At 44.5% G+C, this 21,634-nt stretch overlaps 1 protein-coding gene across 3 annotated transcripts in view; it reads left to right on the forward strand.

The window, feature by feature from the left end:
* Window positions 1-6,830: 6,830 nt before the first annotated feature.
* The window catches only part of Piezo (piezo type mechanosensitive ion channel component), a 162,069-nt gene continuing 147,265 nt past the window's right edge, over window positions 6,831-21,634 (forward strand). The window contains exons 1-5 of one of the 3 annotated variants that reach the window (XM_077648158.1): window positions 6,831-7,240; window positions 12,586-12,775; window positions 14,289-14,387; window positions 17,604-17,730; window positions 21,384-21,529. In XM_077648158.1, the coding sequence (XP_077504284.1) occupies window positions 12,712-12,775; window positions 14,289-14,387; window positions 17,604-17,730; window positions 21,384-21,529 (436 nt within the window). In that variant the 5' untranslated portion in view covers window positions 6,831-7,240; window positions 12,586-12,711. Of the gene's footprint in view, window positions 7,241-7,781; window positions 7,891-12,585; window positions 12,776-14,288; window positions 14,388-17,603; window positions 17,731-21,383; window positions 21,530-21,634 lie in introns of those variants that run through there. The other 2 variants (XM_077648156.1, XM_077648157.1) reach the window with 2 other exon arrangements.

Consider the following 21,634-nt stretch of genomic DNA (forward strand, 5'->3'; position numbering starts at 1 on the left):
TTGTGTTGTGTCTCACCTCACTGTGTTGCACGGTTGGCGCGATCGTGCAGCACCTTTACCGCGACAGAACACTGTCCCACAGGCATAATCGGACGGTTCGTTAACGCCTTTCGGCACAGTGTCTACACATGTATGTATAGCGCTTGAAAGCGCTTCAGCTAGAATTGATTGCCGCGCCACTTTCCAGCAGCGCCTACTGTCCGGACATAGAGGTGGCGACCGGTTTCATCCAGAGGCATGTCATTTCACTCGTTTCTATACTTGGCGTTCCATCTTGGCGTAAACGCCGAAAGGCGCCATAACCATGCAACCGCGAATGTTATATACCACTTCTCCACCAGACAGTACACAACTTGTATGTTTCGGATCTTGCTGGGGTGTAAGCTTCTGCGAATGCCTGGAGCTTACTTCTGGGGCCCTTTGCAACAAGCCGCATAAAACCATATCGAGCCAGGCATTCTAGAAGAACGGAAAATTTTTTTTTAAGGTGGCTGCCTCCACGTTTACAGCAGCTCTGGTATGACTGCGGCCAGTGCCTGCTTTCGTTTGCTCGCTTCACAAACATGCAACGCTTTAAAGATCCTGATATGTGCTTAGTCATTTGGGCGCCCAAACAAAAATTGAACGGTGACCTATCTGGAGGGGCCAATTCTCGAAGCTGCACGTTGACTATTAGGGAGGTCCACCTGGAGTTCATTAACGAGCGCTAGGGACACTACGCCGACATCGCACAGCACACTGGCCTATGTTGCATTTCGCTCGGAGGAGTGGTGTTGAGGGTAGAGAAGTGGTAGTGAGTTAATTTTTTTTGTGTGTGTCGCCAGCAACGTTTATGACTCCAGCACTCATGAGAAGGGTTGCGAACAATTACTTCACTTTCACTTTACACAACAGGCGCCGTGGTGGCTCAGTGGTTATGGCGCTCAGCTGCCGACCCGAAAAACTCCGGTTCGATCCCGGCCGCGGCGGTCGCGTTTCGATGGAGGCGAAACGCAATGACGCCCGTGTACTGTGCGATGTAAGTGCACGTTAAACCTCATGTGGTTGAAATTTCCGGAGCCTTTCTCTACGGCATATCTATAGCCGGAATCGCTTTGGGACCCATAAGCCAAAAACTTTACACAACACTAAAGTTATATTCGCTTGCTTATCGGAGTAAGAAAATGAAAGCAAAGAAACAATACAGAAAGGTAGTATACAAGGAGAGTGCGCTGGCTAAAGGGGGCGACAGCACGCCACTGTTAAAGCGTCGCTATCAGCCGCGGGGGTCGCATGCACCCGACAAGCGGATTCCGCTTGAAGTCCTATGCGTGGTCGCGATGGAGCATTGTTTCAGTCGTCGTAAAACGAGCGGGCTTGGTGCAGCGACACCCTAACCCTAAAGCATATCACATGGACACGTCCCCAGAAACCCGTGGCAGGTGAAGCTGACGACCAGCCAGCGCTCCTTCCCGTCGCCAGAAGGTCGGCAGAAGCCTCCGGAACACTGCACGGAGCGCCCACCCACATGCGTTCCAGCCGTTTATTCCCGTTTATTTACTTCACATGCGTCCTGTAGACGCTGCCTGTGCTTTCAGGGAGCCTAATGAGAGCAAGGGATGCAAACTGCTCAGAAGTGTCCACGTTTTTTATGTGAGGAAACAAAGCGTGAGCCCAGAGCAGAGCGTTCTAAAGACACGACGCTTGCGGCAAGCCAGCGTGAACCGAGAGGCGTGCCGTACGCAGTCACAGTTTGCGCTTATACATTTTCTTGTATTCTTCAGTGTGACGAACTACCACTCGCAAGCAACATTACCTGTAATTATATAGCGACTGCACGAAACGGCAGACAGAGACGTTTCGCTCTACGTCTATATACAACACCGGCCAGCCACGCATGCCTCATGGCTTATGTATACGTAGATTTTGACTGCGTTGAGCCCGTACTATATGATGCTTTCGAGGTATTTATCTTGTGGGAAGGTTTCCGAACTTGCGAAATTCGCTTCGACTTCATAATATGCGCTAATTTTGCATGTCCCGGACACGTTTCTCAAGCCTTTAGGGCGCATCGCGCCAAAAGCGGTGTCCGCAAAAAGTTTTGACACTTTGCCGAGACCACTCTGCTGGTTTCCACTCTGTTCCGTCAACGCTGCATAAAATAACAGAAGCGCGATTACGTTTTCGTTGCGCGCTCAGGGGCGCTCGGTTAGGCAGGCCTGTACACAAGCGCTCACTTTATGCGACTACGCTGAAAATTGCAAACGCTCCCGCTGGTCTTGGAAGCGCGGCCGTGTTGAGAAACTGTAGGATTACATCTCTGGAAGTCCCTTCGTGTAACTATCTGCGCATCCAAAAATGCAACAATTCATGCCAGACATCGATCGCGAAACCCGCGACTGCAAACGTGCTGCTCTATGCCGCCGCCAGACAACACGTCACATACTTCCGTTGGACGCCACCACACGGCGCCAACGTCTTGCTGCACGCTGCCCATGTTTGCGCTCTGGCCCTAGCTCTTTGAATGTTCGCCATACTGTCCTTCGCGTGGAAGTCGTCATTTCTTCCGCCACAAGCCAGCTGTGAACGATGTGTCTCTTTGCGTACATGCGCTCCTCCCGGCGCTATTAACCAAAATTCCCCGCATTGTGTTCATTCCTCACGAATTAAGGTGGTGCCTTCAGAAAAACAAATGGCAGGACCTTCTTGCATCTATAGTCTGTGCATGCACGCGATTTCACAACGTTCTACGCATTCGTACTATCGGCAGCAAAAGTTTACGGGATGCGAGTGTGCGGAACCAAAAAAATTATTTCTGCGCAGTAACCAGTATACCCGATGACTTGGTCGCGAGGCAGCGCTACAGTGTGTGCGTGTGTGTGTGTGTGTGTGTGTGTGTGTGTGTGTGTGTGTGTGTGTGTGTGTGTGTGTGTGTGTGTGTGTGTGGGGGGGGGGGGGGGTTCAGAGTACGCGTCTCCCGTAAAATTTTACTGCCGATAGCTACATTACATGCTTCCAGAAAGGTGGCGCCGAGATGGCGTGTAAGCTTGCTCCCTCATACCGTAAGCATGAATCAGTCGAAATGTTTTAAACTTCGCTTCGCGCCACATGTCCGTCAGGCATCGCGCGAATTAGAATCAACTTAAGTTTGTGAATGCTACGAAGTAATCAGAATAACTTCGGCAGTCGCGCGGCGAACGGGCAAAAAGGTGACTGAATTTCTGGGCGCCAAAGGTATAACTTGGCCACCGAGGCACGGAATAGTGCAGGCCTGGGGCAATGTACGTCTAGGCATTTTGAACAATTAGTCTTTAGCGAACTGCAACCGCCACGACCGGGATCGAACCTGCGACTTTGAGCACAGCAGCAGAATACCGTAGGCACCGTTGAGGGCGTATAGTACACAAATAAAGGCGGATTATTGCTAGAGCGGTACATGCAAATGACCTGTTGATAATGTCAATCCCGTTGTCCCCTCGACCCCTAAAAAAATGCATATCATACATCTTATTCGCGGACGACTTTTACTACGGAATGCCTGTCGAGTGCCTTTGACATTTCTAATTTTAGTGTCGCACGAGAGTCTCCGTGCACCCCTGCGAGTTGGTTGTCGCAGGCGACGCTGTTTGCGCGCGAACTACTCGTCGTATATGACGAGAGTGCCCAGTCGTATACGCACGCGACCCACCAGGCATGTGAGAATCTAGGCAAGCAGCTGGACCTCTTCGATGTCGCCAATCACGGAAAGTGGTGAGGGGCACTCAGCTACGTTTTTGCAGCTGCGCGCCTTCCCACAATCAAATTTTGGCGTCATGCACGCTTTTGACGCGCCAATACGCGTCGTAATGTTTTGTACAGAGTGCTGAGTCTTCGCGCGAAAAAGTATACGAGTTAATTTTTTGTGCGTGGTGCCTGCGTCCACAGCCTGCACGTTGTCGCGGAGCCAGGCGCCCCTACATCATTAACTGGCACACTTACATTTTGGCCAACAAAAGGCGTAGAACCCGACCCCTTCGAAGTAGAAGCGACGCGAAGAAAGCATGAATTAAGGGAAAATAAGGACGACATATATGTATGACTCGGAACAGGTTGTTTTTTGGAATGCTTGTGAACAACGCATGTTTGAAATCCCGAGCATGTACCACATTCAACATTCTCTGAGAGCGGGTAATATATTGTACAGATTTTTCCGAATATCCAGGTTTCTGGAAAAAATGCATGCGCTCTCTGAGGCATGAAGGCAGTATACCCAGTTCAAATTGGCCCTGAAACGCCGTCTTTTTAACCATGTATGAGCAATGTCTTTGAGACCGGGCGCCTTGTGAACGATGCCGCCCCGAAATAAAAGGGAGAGAGAGGAATGATCAGGGCGGAGTTCCCCCGTAACTAAAAAATAAATAGTTCGTAACCGCTTTACTATCAAGGGGAAAAGCGACGACTTCGTGCTGTTTACAAACAGTGAGACGTCTGGGCGCATGGTGGGCGAGCCGAAAATCTCGATTGAGCGCTCCTTCCAGTCGGACCTCTCAATGGAGCGGAACGGCATCGCGCTCTCCGATGATAAGAATTTTCTGCCTGAAATTGCGCGTTAGCGATAACTGCTGTATTTTCATCCGAGCGCGTGAACGCCTTGATTCGATTCGTATTTGTTTAGTACAATTACAGAGCAAGCTAGAGCCATAATTAACCTAGGTTAAGAAAGATGCGTCTTACCATTAGTAGGCGTGGAAATAGCACTGTGCTTAATTACCATTAATGAAGCGCGTGGCTCTTCCGGGAAGCTTTTCAACTAGCCAATGCGCAGGACCACTCAGTGCATCACTCCTTGAACCACACCTACACCTTTTTTTCGGGGGCCAATTTTCAAGACGGCAGTGAATGTCCAAGCATTGAAAATGGCTTGCCGGCTAGTTGAACACCTTGCTTACTAGGTACACTGGAGAGCTGCTTGATAATCACTTTTGTTCACACGTTGAATATTCATATCATAGTTTGTGCACAGAAGAGCTCGGTTTCCATGCAAAAATGAGAGGTCGAGGGAAGCAACCGGTCTGTAGCGAGAGATAGCAACCCTGTCTGCGCTGCATACCACAAATAAAGCAGGTGGTTTAGCCAATCGAAGTCCGGAATACTGGATTTTTCTCCTCTTTTTTTTTTGGTCTTCCTCTTTGGTGCAGATGGACTTGCACCGGACAGAAACGTCAAAACCACCGAGGCATTGAATGCATCAAATAGAGTACCAGCGGCTACGTGTTACCTGCCCCGGCTGATCTATTCTGAATAATATGTTTGCCTTCAGAAGAGCATTCATGGCTCATGTATGCGCCCAGATGCGACAAGCATAGGGGCCATGTTGTGCGTGGCGCAAGTTGTGGTTGCTTGAATAGTTTCTCTCCTCTCCCCCAGTTTTCATAATGCTTTTAGTTCGCTCTCTAAATTCCTCTTCCCGCTCGTACCGGCCGTCACTGCCCCTGCATCTACAGGTTTTCGAAGTAGGAGCCTGCCTTTCCATTCGTTTTCAATATTTTTCGTCCAACAACTATGCTAGCCTACCGGTGAACATAATTGATCAATTCTCCGAACAGTCATGATGGGGAGCCATATTGCCTACTTTATTTCGAGGGGGTGAGGCTCGAGCTCCAAGTGACTGACGCTTGCTTCTTTCGCTTTGCATTAAGTACTATATCGGCAGCAAACGTTAACGGCATGCGGGTGAGGAGGAGAATTAGAAAAAAAAAACTTTTATTGTCAACGAATTGTTTGTGTTGGGGTCCCTCAATTCTAGGACCCCGCGAGACTTAGCCGCCAGCATGCGCCCGGCTGACAAGCCCTTGCTGATTTTCGGTTTCCGCGAGCCGGAAAGCTGGTGCTGGTGCTATGGCGCTAAGTCCCTGGCTCCTCCATTAGCCTGTTTTCTTGAGTCACATTGGGACCCCACGCGCCGCGCGTGACAATCGCACAAACCTAGCTGAGACGGAAACGAATGCCGCTCAGTATGGTCAGCTGCGATGTTTTGGCTGCTAGAGCCGGTCAAGAAGCGGGCGCAGCGATAAAAATGAGCTGCGAGTTGTGGTCTAAATTCCAGAACTGAAATACGAGAGTGGTCGCTGACAGTGGCGCGCTTTCGTCAAGCGGAAAGTAGCCTGTCTGCAGTTCACGCAGGATCGATGTGCAGCTCATCAGAATAAGCCAAACAGGACATATATTGTCCCGCTGCTTTACCGATGTATTTGTTTTATTGCAAGCAAACATTTTTGACGCTGTACATGGCTCCCTCGAAAGAGCGTCAACCAAACATTGTAATTTTTCTTGGCAGTTTACCATAATAATAATGTCGTTGCAATAATACCATTTACCTCGTCATAGACAGTTTCGCTACAGTGAACTACAATATTCTAGTTCACTGTAGTTTCGCGGTAGCAAATAACCGCCAACAACCAACACCACAAGCATCCTAAGTTAGTTTCGGTTTCGGTTTAGATTAGAGTTGTACGCGTTTTCAGAGAAAATTGTTAACTAAATATATTGAGTAGCCTTAGTCATAAATTATAATACAAATTATGAATGCGATAATTGCCTCAAATATGCTTTTTAATGTATCAAGGTGCCATCACTACCCAGATTGTTCCTATTTCTCGTAGTTAACGTATCCACTATTTTTTTTTCTGAACCTACGGAGAGCATTTATGAAGAAATCGGTTTCACCTTCCTTTTTTTTTATCTGAGGCCATTCAACAATCAGTCAAAACTGCTTTATAAAAAAATGTTCACGCTTTTAGCGATACCATAATTACAGCGGAAATATGAACTACTATAATATTTAGTAGTGGTGTTAAAATAGTGGATATACTAAACCAAAGTCCGCAGGCAGGAACCTAGCAGACAATGTTGAAGTCCATAGCTGCTTTACTCTTTAGTAGCACTACGTAAAAAATAAGCAATCATCGTGGCCATCTGGCGCTCTAGCGGATGTCTACGTTTGTAGTGTCTATTCCGCACACCTGACAGGGGCACTGAGGTAGCGGAGCAGAGGGCGTAGCACTCTCGTTGAGTAGAGCGTATCGAGCAGATCGCTGTGCGGTTCACGCAATGCGTTTGCTACCTTCGTACGTAATCGTGTTCAGCTGGAGCGTTCGAGCTGCAAAGGAGGGTGACCGCGTTATCGTCGGCTCAGTTCCAGTGATTTCGCCCGTGACAGCCCAGCGGTGATGGACGAGCCGAATTAGTCTGTGACGGCGGTGGTGTTCTGATGGAGCGGGCTGTAAGTAAAACGTGCATTTTTTTTTTGTGTGTGTGCGTGCTGAATACATTTTGGTTGCGAACGTTTCAAAGCCAGAAGTGTGTTGAGGCATGCGTTGGGGCATGCGTTACCGTCGAGTCTCAGTTGTAGATATGGAGTCTCGCAGGGGAAGCAGTGGCTGACGTCGGTACCCGACACATCACTCCGTCCCTGGCACGCAATGTGTGGGCGAGCTTCTTAATGCACCCTACGCTCAGTGCTGTTTTATGTTACTGTTTCCTGATTGGATCGATACCAGCGCACGTTCGGAATGATGAGTGAGTTTCTGGATGTGTAAGCGCTGTCGGCGAACCTGTCTGGGCAGCTTTCGCTTTGCGTTTCAATAGCCTGAGTGGCCTCACCACTGCTTGCGCTTCTGTGGACGGTAGTGCGTCTTCCACCTGTCATGTGGCCTCAGGATTTCGTATGCGTGTGCGATAAATCCCAGACCATGGTTGAAGCGCGCATCTGCCGTCCCTGTGACGAGTGCGAGCGTCGCAATACGAGGCCGTTTCTGCTGTCAGTTTGACAGATCACGCTGAGAACATCAGGCGACAGTTTGTGAACACTTGAACAATTTTTAAGTTGTTTACGCGCACGTTTATTAGCATTGTGCAGCGGACTTCACAGAGGTTAGTTAAGAATTTCGTGTGCTTGTAGGTAAAGAGCTAATATGTGTAGTTGTTGAAAGCGCAAGTGAGATGTCATTTTCCTTTGACCACATTTGCAATTTTTTTTCTTATGTTCTGTGCGGGAGTTTGATACCTGCCTCTGTGATAGGGTATTAGCGTATCGGCATCAGTCAGAGCAGCAGTCGGAGGTGCGCCTTCTCTTTTGTGTTATCAGGCCGGAAGTCTGTCGCAACACATCTGCAACCGGTCTGGACGTGCACATATGCAACTGTTATTTTGCTCTCATTAATGAAGTGAACTAAATTGTGCAAATAAGACTTTGATGGCATAATTAACTGTCACCATAGTCATACATTTGCCATGTTTTGCTTTGTATAGTCAGTGCCGGGCCCGCAAGTAGGAATTTGTGCTTGCATAAGAAACATTATAGTGCAGCTAACACACATACTGTCTTTCGGAATGAAGTGCAAACGCTCTGTGACATATGTATGGTATTGTGAGTTTTGCTCTGTCTATTACTAATGACCTTGTTCACTGCATTGAACAGCTAAATGGAATTTATAATGGGTGTTTTCTTTGTTAGTCTTCATATGATTTCTTTTATTTGACAGACTTCAGATAAAGGTATTGTGTTGACCGTTTTCTTTATTTTGTTGTAGCAGGATAAACATGTCTGCACTTTGTGGTCTTTATCTGTTTATAGTATGTAATGTATGTGCATCCACTGGAAGAGGGAAACTGGTTGCCACTGCAAAGAACTAGGAACCTTTATATGTTGTATTTTTTTGGTCCAGTTAATTGAAATGAAAATTTGATAAAGTTCCACATCAACGGTTAATACAAAAACTTTCTCTGTTAAACCTACATCGTAATAGGCTAAAGTGGATAAAGGCCTTTTTAACAAATTGCTCTCAGTCAGTCATCGTAAATAACCAGTCCTCCAACCATCTTTCTGGAACATTCGGCGCTCTCTCTTGTTTTTAATATATATTAACGATCTCCTGCAGCATGTATCTTGCCAAATTCGGATGTTTGTTCACGACTGCGCAATCTACCATTGGATAACTAACACTACTGATCAAGAAACCCTCCAACAGGACCTTAACCAAATCGAACAATGGTGTGAAAATTGGCTTATAACCCTCAACCCAAGCAAATGCAAGCTTCTTTCCATTACCCGTCGCCACAAGAGTCGTACCTTTCAGTACAAAATCATTAATGAGTCCGTAGAATCCGTATCATCTTTCAAATACTTAGGCGTCACATTATCTAACTACCTAACATAGAATGCACATGTCAATAACATGATATCATCAGCTAACAAAACACTGAGATTTTTTAAATGTCACCTTTGCCTCGCCCCACAACATGTGAAATTTCTTGCCTACAAGTCACTCGTTAGACCTAAACTAGAATATGCATCCGCCATATGGGACCCGCATCATATTAACTTCATAAACGAGAAGCCATCCAAAATTGCGCTACAAGGTTAATTCATTCTTATTTGTTTGACGTCAGTGTTTCAGCTCTAAAAACTAAATCTGCATTATTGCCTTTTTCTGTTCGTCGTCGCATAGCCACACTATCACTGTGCCACAAGTTCTGTTACTCATCACTTAATCGTGCCCATTACATCATGCTAGCATCGTACATTTCTCACTGCACCAACCACATGCTTCGTTTTTCGTCCACGTGCCCGAACTGTTACTTTTTCAGCCTCCTTCTTCCCACGTGCAGCTAAAGATTGGAGCTGCCTTCCCCAACATATTGTCGACATCACCTGTCCATTATCATTTTCTGAAAATTTAACCCTTCTGAGGGGTCTTTAAGGAAGTAAAATGAAATGAAATGAATTACAGAAGATAATTTTAAAGATTTTTTCCTTAAAGTTTTTTCTACATGCTATTCTATATTTCGATTACTGATAGTTTAGGGTTCATTGTCAACCGATTCACATGCCATCAGCTCTCCAAGCTGCAGCACACCCATATTTGTAAGTTTTTGCAACAAGTTGCATGCACTTTAGTATGTAAAAGTGAATATCCATTGAGTAGAAGGCATTTGGGGCTGCAGGAGCTACGGTCATAGCTGGCTGAACTTGGTGGGTGTCTTCAGGGTTTCAGTGCATCACAAAACTGTACATTTTTATGTTTGTGCAGCCAATATTTGACATCGCACTGCTGTTTTTTCCTGTGCATGCCAGACTTTGAGAAACCTATGTGGCATTGTAGAAGAAAACTGTGATAATGTGATCATTGCTTACCAGTAGATTTGGTGTTTAAATCTACGATCAGTGATTGTAGATGCATTATTTCAAGAATATGCTATTTATTTTTGGTATCTTTACTTTAATGCAAGGCCTTCACATGATATTAATCAGATGATTTCAGTCCTGGATTATTATTTTATCGGCCTCCTTTAAATTTCCTTCACCTCCATTCATTTCAGTTTTACTTTAGGCTTTCATTGGCTTTCTTTCAGTAGTGATTTTCTGTTTGAAACCTTTGGTATTGTGGCTTAGAAATGTCATGCTGAAGACCAAAGTAGTGATTTAAAGCAGTATCAACAGCTTGTCAGGGTTAACTGAAAAATTGTTTAATCTTTTTTGGAGTTCAATTTTCTCTTTTTTTTTATTCATTCTGGCTCCTAGTTCAGTACCTAAGATTGGCCTCTCATGCAACTGCATTTGCATCTTATCCAGTTGTGTAGGGATTATCAATTGCTGCAAAATTGTAGACCAGCCTGAAGTCACAAAGAATTAAGTGTAGATTCATTGATTTTTGTTTTACTTTGCATGTGAGGGGTTAAGTCCAGTGTGCCAAGGTTTGTGCACTTAGTAGTTCAAATGGATTTGGCATACTGGAAGGCTATGTTCCTTGTATATTCGTTGAGGATACGGTAATTACAGATGGTCGCATGGGATGGTATGTGTTGCAGATCATTTTCAATGCTAATTGTCTGCTGTAATATAAAAAAAAAATTCATTTTGTACAGAATCAAACTGTTGATTCAGTTTGTCTTTTTACTGGGGCAAAAGCACTTCGTTTATGTAGCTTCCAGCAAAAGAAAGTCCGTTTGCACACAATTTAGTTTTTATTTTTAGAATATTTCAAATTCTGATAAGTGGCAGCTCATAGTTTATGAACTGCACATTATTTTTAAAGTTAGTTACATGACATTTTAAATTAATTTTATCCACTAAGTATTTCTCCTGACACACGAGAAGAGACCTGCAGTCATTGATGTCAAGGAAATTGTTAACTTACTGCAGAGCTTTATATGTGCACAAAGCAGTGAAAATCTCTACCAACTTAACAATGGCTTTGGCTGTCCTTTTCTCTGCTTTCATGCATATTTGTTTATGAATGTGTTGGCTAGCCTTGAGTGAACCAGCACTGCTTTTGCATCCAATCATGGTGCTTGGCTCAGTTTTGTTCTCCGTGCTTCGATCATATTCTGTGTGATATGTGCAGTCCGACCTGAGTTCAGGTGTATGCATTCTGCCCCTTTTGGCAGGAGTATTACTGTTAAACACCTTTCAAGGCGTACTGTTCATTCATTTGAACTCTTGCAGAAGTAGAGCACTGGGCAGGTAGTGGTTAGTCAGTACTCCTCCATATGCAACAGAAGTTGCTTGTTAGTACACCCACACTGTTGTCTTTTGTTCGGTAACATGCTGGCTTTTGTTCTATGTTCTTCCTTTCAAATCATAGTTTTACTGTTTGCCTAAAACACCATAAATAGCCTCTGTTTGCTTTGTTTTTAATAGCCTCTTGATCTGCGCATTTAGTTCAGTGCTAAGCCCCTTATTTCCCTCTTCTTGCTACCTGACTGGTACCAAAATTGCAGCAGCCAAGAACAGCGAATGACTGTGGCTGTGTAAATTCAAGGGGGCATTTTTTGGCTTTTTATCCTTCATTCTAACTGAAGGTCAGTTTTCAACCTCACTAAGGGGGCACTTAAGATTTGGCAGACCTAAAGGTAATTAATGCATAAAATGTTTGAAGCAGTTGTTTTTCAGAGACACTGAAAAGAAAAAGTTATAAACCTAGCTAATGGAGCACGAAAACTTATCGTATGTGGGTTGTCTTTGGTCTTTCATTTCTGAAAATGTTGGTTGCATGATTAATCAATGATGCCAGCATCCATTTGGTTTTCTGTTTTCTTAACATTTACATTGGTGCCTCTTTTACCTATATATTTTTTTTAGTCATCACGGTGGCTCAACCAGTGGTTAGGGTGCTCGGCTGCAGACCCAAAAGGCGCGGGTCTGATCCTGTCCGCGGTGGTCGCATTTCGATGGAGGTGAAATGCTAGAGGCCCTTGTGCTATGCGATGTCAGTGCACATTAAAGAGCCCCAGGTGGTTGAAATTATCCGGACCCCTCCACTACTGTGTCCCTCATAGCCTGAGCTGCTTTGGGACATTAAACTCCATGAACCGTAAACCATTTACCTGTCTTTTTGTAATTTTTGTGGCTACTCATGCTTCTGGCTGAATGAAGAGGCCTGAGAATAATGCAATAGTAATAGTGTGTCATTGTTTAACAGGTTTAACATCATAGCAGTTCGGCTGAACGAGGTCATTCAAATTTCTGACCGACAAACCTTGTAATTCTCTGAACTTCAAGCATGTGTACCTTGTAACAGTTAAATATGCTGATAGCGACTTCATATCATTTTTTTTTTCTTTCAGTGTCTGGCACTCTATGGTGGGATTCACAAGGCTGGAAAAAGGAATATGAGCTTGTTACCAAGTTAGACGCAACGACAAAGAGGCTCTCCTTTGCCCCACGTTGTTTGTTGCTTTGAAAACATCAAGATGGTCAAGGCAGTTGTTTGTCAAGTGCTGTTTAGAGTTGCACTTCCTGTTGTTTTGTTGCTAGGTGCGTATGACAACATTCAGCAGTCTTTGTTTAGAAGTGGCTGTCAAACTTGTTTTGTAATGACTAGATAATAGGATAATTTCTGTTCTAATTAAGCTCTGTTGACCTCATTTGTTTCTTTCTTTATTAATGAAACTATTTTTGTTAAATGAGATACAGCACAAGGAAGCACCTGAGCCAAGATGTTTCTTAGTTCACAAGATTGAGTTATGGCTTTCAAAATGTGTTTACTTAAACTGCCTGTTTTCTTTTGTGTTCATTTGATGCAAGCTTTGACATGTAAATGGGATTTTTCTGCACCCTGAATACATCAGGAATTGAGCTTTGACTTATGCTAGGATGGCATGTGCTGTTATTAGCCTAGGATCCTTTTGTAAAATAACTATAAAGAAGTGTTAAACTTTTGGTGTATATTAACTGTGGCAGCATATGTCATGACTGCTAGTCTCATAGCACAAGTTTGGTAAGAAAATGATTGGAGTAATACTAAGAAAACGAAAGGGTAGAGTGGATATGAGAACAAACACCAGTTAATTATATCCTAACAAAACACAAGGAAAGGGAAATTGGGCAAGGCATGTAATGTGAAGAACAGATAACCAGTGGTTCTTTAGGGTAATAGAGTGCATTTCGTGAGAATGGAAATGTCACGAGGGGGAGGGCAGAGAGAGAATGTGCAGATGGAGATCAGGACAACAGCCAGTTGGCTTAAATGAGTGCACATTGGGTCAAGTACTAACACCATGTCCATGACATGAACCAGTCGTATTACAGACAATATGAAAACAAGCATCTAAAGAAAATGGCAATTCAAACAACAGTTAAAACAAATATGTCTGTGTTATAAAACGACAAATTATAAGTGATTTGCAGATGAGTAATTGGACAAATGGCATTCTTCTCAGGAAAAAAATGTCAATATTTGGCGGCTTTTCATGAGGCACACAAAATAGCAGTGACGTCAATAACTGGTAACAGTCAGTGGAACTATAGGAAACTTTGTGAAGAAACTGCTTGTCATGCGTGAGTCACCTCTCGTGAAGAGTAGACATACTGAGGTCTGCTACAAGAGAATCGTTGTCGTAGAAGCAACAGTGACTAAACATTTGTTATAAAAGATATGCATGAACTCGCACTGAACATTTTCGATTTGATTACATAGCTACCGGAGACACCGTTTCAGGCTACTGATGTGCACTCTAGATGTGGCCTCATGAGAGCACAGTAGAGAGAGCGCAGGCACTTGTACTGATGAAATGGTTAACTAAGAAATATCGTAGAATAGGGTGGCCATAGGTGGCACAGAACATGGTTAAATGGAGGTCAATGGGAGAGGCCATTGTCCTTTAGTGGGTATACCTGGGTTGTCGATGGTTATGAGCACAGGCTTGAAGCACAAACTTATATTTTGCAACTTCAAATTGTAGTCTTTCTTTGTTTTTATTTTTAACTAGTGTTTACATATAAAAATTTTGGTTTTAATCTTTGCATGTACTGTATTTTCTTGTTGCAGCTGTGCTGTTTCGCTACAATGTGTTCTCCTTTGTGTACTTACTTCTTCTACTGGCCAATCCATTAGTTCGTGGACCAAATTCCAGAAATACAAACATAGGTGAGTTTATTGAAGTATCTTTGCAACTTGGCCGCCGGGGTGGCTGAGTGGTTACGGCGCTCAGCTGCTGGCCCGGAAGACGCGGGTTCGATTCCGGCCGCGGCGGTCGAATTTCGATGGAGGCGAAATTCTAGAGGCCCGTGTACTGTGCGATGTCAGTGCACGTTAAAGAACCCCAGGTGGTTGAAATTTCCGGAGCCCTTCACTACGGCGTCCCTCATAGCCTGAGTCGCTTTGGGATGTTAAACCCCCATAAACCAAACCTATCTTTGCAACGGTGTACAGTCGAGCCCGGATATATCGAATTATTGACTATATCATACATGGATTATTTCCTTAAAATCATATGTAAAACTATATGAAAGTCGTGCAATATTGTAAACTGCAATTTTGCCAGTCGTTCAGTATGTTGACCTGCATGCTGCATCCTGGCAAGGGGCACTTTTCCTAATGGCACTGTTCGATTTCTTTCTGTGCGCGCTGAGATGGGTCAGAATGGCCTTCAGCACCTATTAGCAGAACTGGCACTGTGAAATCGTGTGGTGAAGTGAATGTGGGATGTTCTTGAGGGTTGCCTTTGGTCTCTTGTTCTAATTTTCCACGCCTTATCACTGTCGTGAGGTGAAGCCAGCCTAATTAACTAAAGCTTAGCGGCGGCTAACCAAATACATTGTGGAAACGAACTGTACCTTAATTTTAATGAGCAGTTTTTCTATTTATAGTGTACCGGTAACACGCTTAGACATCTTAGATTCGGCGACTAATTCCAAAACCTCATCCACTGCGGCTTTGATGCAAAGCAGATTAGGTCTAGTGTGCACTGCACTGTCCATAGTTTCTCATTGTTAACTAGAGGAGAAGCTGGTGCCAGCGTCTATGCGTATTTCTTAAAGAGCGCTTCATCCATCATGGGAATGCTGGGAAGACTTTCTTATTTGGCATGGCTATTGTTGGGCCAAAAATGTTGATTCTGCCTCTGAATCGGCAGGTGTGTTGCTGTGTGCCACAATGCTTTCCTCTAATAGTGTGCTGTTAGCTTTTTTAATAAATTTAACACAAGTGTCAGGCTGGTATGGAATCTTTCACAACATGGCTTTGAGGTTTACCGCGAGAACAACCGTATTGTTATGGCTGAACCGACATTTTGTGTTCAAAAATATCCAAACTAAATGCGAAACCTCATCTTACCGGCATTCCTGTGCTTCTTCATGGTGGATAAAGTGCAGTGTCGCCTACTTTCCCTCTAAGTAATATTGAAACTCTGAGGTGTGGTCAGCACTAGCTAGGTGCAAAATATTCTTGCTTCTATGTCACAGATAAAGCTTATCTGCTGCCATTTTTAGGTATTGAATGATCGATGTGTATATATATATATAGAACTAATTCACAGTTGCCTTTGAGTTCAATATACTCGGGTCTTAGTGTGCTAGCTTACCTTTTGACCCTCAACGTTATTCAAGTAGACAGTCATTGTATTGTTTCCATTGAGGAAAATTAAATTTCGTGATTAGTGCTGGTTTCAAAATTGTTACTCATCGGTTGCATTTTTAAAATTATGGCTTGCCTTTCTTTCTCTGCTGTCGTCATTTCATGTTTGTAGAAAAATGTTTTTCTTTTTTTCTTTAATCTGTTTATCATATCTCATTTAAATATTGTATAATCTTCACATTTTCTCACTTGTGAGTTAGTTTGTAAGTGTATACCCAGAGTTAAGAGTTAAAAGAATGCAGTATTCTCATAGGTGTGGCTAGCACCCTCTCCGGCCGCATGGTTCCAGGTTCACCCATGAGGAGCCCCAGAATTCCTTTTGCTACAGCGACAAAGGGAAAGGTGTTTTCAGAAAACTAAAAACTGACATGGCTGTTGTGTACTGTAAGCTACAAACCTCTCAGTAAATGAGCAGCCTAACTGTAATAGGTAAAAAGTTAACTATTCAATATTTGTTAATTAGCCTGCTAGTTAGCACATCTTAGCAGTACTCTGGTGCACACCACCACTGACAGCGTTATGCTGGAGGGAGCGTGCTTCTATCTCAAAAAGCCTATTTTTGAAAAATGGTAACATTCTTAAGTGAAACACATTGCATTATGCACCTTAACCCCCAACTGGACTTGGTCTAGCCACGCTCATCATAAGCAGACTATCATTTGTGGCTCATGACAAGTCCAGCTTGTGTGTTTTCTGGCACTCTTTTTCTGGTATAAGGCGAGTCGGGCTCTTCCAAAGCATTTGTTTTTGGTTTGCCGACAGATGGCTGCACAGGTACTAAATGACCATTTTGGTACAATTAAAAAAAAAAAAAAAAGCCGCTGCGGTGGCTCAATAGTTATAGCGCTCGGCTGCTGACCCGAAAGACGCAGGTTCGATACCAGTCGTGGCGGTCGAATTTCAATGGAGGCGAAATTATTGAGGCCCATGTACTGTGCGATGTCAGTGCACATTGAAGAACCCCAAGTGGTTGAAATTTCCAAGGCCCTTCACTACGGCGTCCGTCATAGACTGAGTCGATTTGGGACGTTAAACCCCCATAAATCCATAAATCCAGTTTTCGGGAAAAAAAAAGAATTCCTGAAATTACGCAGTGCAGCAGTTTCAAGCAGTGGGTCCCCAAATGCAAAGATAAAATTTTCACCAAACTCATGTTCTGTAATCTTTTGATGGCAGATATACATATACAGCTACATATTGTCCTAGTCTTTGCCAGTTTATTGCTCCTACACTACTCAAAACCACTGAAATAACTATTTTAAAATGTTAAAAGTTGTACTGAATATGCAATGAATATGTTGCATAGTTCGAGCTGTATAGTTTTTTCTTGGGCATAGGTATGTCTTTAATTTCCTAAATCCCATTCCCCATTTTTACGACCCCATTCCAGAGTGTTGGTGGCAGGAAATAGCCTTGATAAGGCACTTGGGTCCTTGCCTTTTGCTTGACACTATGGTGGTAGAATGGCTTCAGGCCAAGCAATGCATTCCAGAACAATGGGGCAGTAGATGTGCACTTTTCAGTTTGCAGTTCAGTGGTTTAGGAAGGGGTCACTGCCTTAAAAAAAATTCACCTTCAGGTGGAAGTGTGCTAGCACTGTTGCATAAACCATTTCCAGGTTTACATGATAAATCAAGAATCAGTTGAATAGCTGACAGTATAACTTTTTTTTTTCTGTTGTTTATGCATCAGCACTATGAACGTTTAACTAGCTCTTATGCTTTTCAGTACGATCGAGCTGCTACGTCAAAGCAGTTGTGGCTGCAAGCACCTTGTTTTCTGTTGCCCAAGTGGTTTACCAAATTGTGCTGCTGTCAACGCAGAGTTACAGCAAAGATCACACGCTTGCTGACAGGTGAGTTAGTTATTGATTTCGAAGCAAGCATTTTTTGTCAGACACATGTGACTATGCCTTTTTTAGAAGTGTGCGAATATTCGAAACTTTGAATAGTTTGTGAATCGTGTTTACTATTCGACTCACACTGCACTTTCACTATTTGAACTATTCAAATCTCCTAAACATTCAGAAATTCAGGAACATTCAGAAACTCCTTCTTAGTGAGATGCAGCTGTTGCTTCGGGCGTTTCTTTCATTTTGATAACTGAAAGTGAAAGGGAAACAGTTAAGAGCTGCACTGGTTGCTCTATGCCATTGGCAGAGGAAACAACACGCCACGCCTGGAGGAATTTCACGCCGATAGGTACCGCCTTGCCTTGCACGGATCGAGCTGAAAATTTGGAAGTGAATATCCCTGAACACACACATGCTCGGAGGCGTCTACCAAATGGACTTGTGGAGGAATACGACCGCCTCTGTTTTCTATATAAACATTCACACTAGTTGCAGTGACAAAAGGGTTCATTAATATACTTTCAATAATTAAGTGCCTGATGGCCACAGTTTTCATCTCACTTTGTGTCCTCCTGGCAGCATAACTTTTGTGCAGTGGTGGATTTCACGTACTGCTCAGGGCTTAATTTGAAAAAATTCTGTAAAGCATAATTTTGATCAGCGAGAATAAGGTCACAGGGGCAGACGGGTGGGACAGTTAATGGCCCAGTCATGATAGACCTCAAGTACGCGTTACATTGGAGTTAATACTAAAGTCTCTCCAGAAGTTGTTTGATAACAGTTTGTTGTGTAACTCATTTTTGAAGATGCGCATGTGTATAGTGTTGTGACTTTGAGGTGGTCCCGTAACGCTCGCCACCCGTTTTGTGACAGAGCGTCGCCAGCTCTCAGTCAGTAGTGAAGACTCCAAGTCAGGCGTCGGTGAGAACAACGAAAGGGATTTTATACAATATGTACAGAGCATTATACAGGACGAGATCGGCACAGGGGCCGAGAGCTAGCAGCAAACGCGACTGTTCTCGCACGGTGACATCCGGCGAGGCTCCAACGCGTCACACATCACACTCCACTCGGGAGCGGCACACTCAGCACGAGCTCGGAAGATCGGAGTCCGGAGTCCTTCCAGGCGGCAGCGTTGGGGCTTATGTAGCCCCGAGAAACGGTCGCCACACAAAGGGACCAATAAAAAGCCAGCACTTGACAGCCGTCTGAGAGGTCCAACCAGCGACCGCGCTGGCCACCCGCTTCAAGTTTGCCGCGCGCGTTGACTCCCAGGGGGAAAGGGGAACTGGCGCCTGGCTTTCTAGCACTTCGCGACACGTTTGAACATGTCGCTCGCCGATGCTTCTCCATACGGCGCCGCTGCCTAGCGGTGCAGCATCATAGCGTGACAATGGAGTGTTAGGGCGCTGTGCCTTGCGGCGCAGCACCGGGCTTGTCCAAGGGCGTTCGTAGGAGAAATTGTGCATCTTGTAAATGTGGAATCTGGGATGGTTGTCCGGGCACAACAATAGCAAGAAGGAAATGGTTGAGAAAAATTTTATTCTGCCTTTTCATGACTTAACAGGCATATTCTTGAGCTTTTGAAGCAAACTGTTCAGTGCTTCTGTATAACTGGGCACTGGATGTGGCAACAAGCAGTCATGCCTTTAAAACACACGCACACACACACGCACGCAGGTCAGGACAGGACAGGACAGCACAGCAGACGAAGACAACTTCTTAAACGTCCTTTCTTTCTTCGGCGCTCTGCATCCCCACACGCACGCACGCACACACGCGCACACACACACACACAGGACAGGACAGCATATGAAGACAACTTTTTAAACGTTCTTTCTTTCTTCGGTGCTCTGCATCCCTCATAGTAATCAGGCTGCCTGCCAGGTAATGAAGCGTCATAGAGCGCGCCGTTTGTGGCGTTGCTCACCGCGGAGACGCTGCAGGCGCTGGTTGTAAAAGGAGCCACAGAGAGTGCGGTGCAGTGGCGTTGGGATTGTAATGAAAGGCTGTGGCGACTTGTTCGAATCATGTTTGTCTTTTAGCTACTACGCTGAAACATTCCGGGAGAGGTACTGAAACTGCTTGGCAGAAATATGAAATCAGAGGGTAAAGGTAGTTAGTAATATATTTTACTCTATTGATTTGTGATCCAATCATGTTGAGTAAGGAAAATGCAAGAATGAAATAAAGAAGGAATGATATATCTTCCCGAGAAGGCATTTTTCGAAACTGCCAAGTAGCAGTAGCTTTCAAGTGGTAGTTCTACTTTTTTCAGGCTAAGCTGTCATCGTTACGACAACTAGATAAAGATTTTTCTCTGTGCCTGGCAGACTGCAGCTACGATTGTTTTAAGAAGCGAAAAGAACTCCAGTCACAAAAGCACGGCGCAGCAGCTGATGGCAAAGTATTTCGGACATTCTGCCTGGTCTTGACTACAACCAGGCGCTAATAAAACGATGCAAAACTAAAAAAAGTGCTTGAAGGAAAGGGAGACAGATAAAATCGAAATCAAGTCCGCTTGAGCAAGTCTTCAGGCACAGTCACCATAAAGGCCGAACCACAAGGCAGCGTTTCTTCGGTGCAGCATCAGCGTTTATTTTACCGTCGTTATTGCTTCAGGCCACAGGAGAGGGCGATCAAAAACACGAGGGTGTACGAACTGGTTGTCCAGTCGGGCATTAGGTGTGTTTTGTTTCGTTCACTGTTGTTCCGCTTGCACACGAGATGCTTTGTCTTCCTCGAGCGTACAAATGTGGTTGCGCTACAATGCATATTTCTTATGTCTGTAAATAAGTGTCAATGCAAGCAAATACACAAATTCTAGAAAGAAATGTAAATGGCTATAAACACAGAGTTTTAATGTATATAGCAGCAGACACATGCAAAGTATTGTATATGCTGTTGCTGTAAAGAGTTGTAAATATATGTAAATAAATGCACGTGAACGTCCCCTTCTTTTCTACAAAGGAGCGTAAAATTTCCCACATTTCGCACAAAACTGAAAGCAGCAGCCGTGCTTGCCATAATTAACTGGTGCCATTTTAGTGCTGCTGGGAGGACACCTCGTCAGCATCGTGGACCACAGCATTTATCTGCTCAAAACAATTTTCGTTAATCATGGTGCCACAAAGCGAACAAACGTAACAACTTACAACGCTCTATTCATCTGGCAAGGAACAGCATCCTCAAGTGATAGGCAGAGCGAACGCCTGAGCCCACCTCTGCAAACGGCGAGCAAAGTTGCTGCTCAAGCCGATCGTCGTTGGAAAAAGCACTGCACCACGGATGAATCGAGAGCTACGCAAGAAGGGGTATGAAGCAGGAATCTGACAGACGCGTGGTGTAGGTCTGTAGTATAGGAATAGGAGAGATAACGCCAGAACCGCGCGACCGTTGGCAAGCATGACGCAAGCAGTCCAACCATCCTGGTAGCTCCGCAGCGCAGCAACTAACTGATGTGAGGCATACCGGCGGCTCCCATTGCTAAGCGGGCGATGCGGCTGGCATTGTAAAAATAGAGGAGGCGCTGCACACACGCACACACTCACTCACTCACCCACTCACTCACTCTCTCTCTCGCTCTCTCAAAGGAGTAGTGTCGGTGATAGCCTGACTTGTTTCAGCATTTGATTTTGCTGTTTTTTTACGTCCAGTTGTAGCCTTCAAGAACGCCTTCTGGCACTGGTTGGTCTTCATCGAGCAGATGGAATCAAGGCTCCAGAGGCACTGCGTCTCTTTGGCATCGATTTTGTGGTGCTCTTTGCAGCCATATTTACCCTGGTGATATGTGAAAGGCTTGGTGAGCACGGTTTATTCAATTGTTTGCATATTTGTTCAGATGTGACATTTGCCATCATGTTTATCACATTGCTGCAAAGTGCAGCTGTAAAAAAAAAGGCTTAAA

Source organism: Amblyomma americanum, chromosome 1 (assembly GCF_052857255.1).
Source record: "Amblyomma americanum isolate KBUSLIRL-KWMA chromosome 1, ASM5285725v1, whole genome shotgun sequence".
Lineage (NCBI taxonomy): Eukaryota > Metazoa > Arthropoda > Arachnida > Ixodida > Ixodidae > Amblyomma > Amblyomma americanum.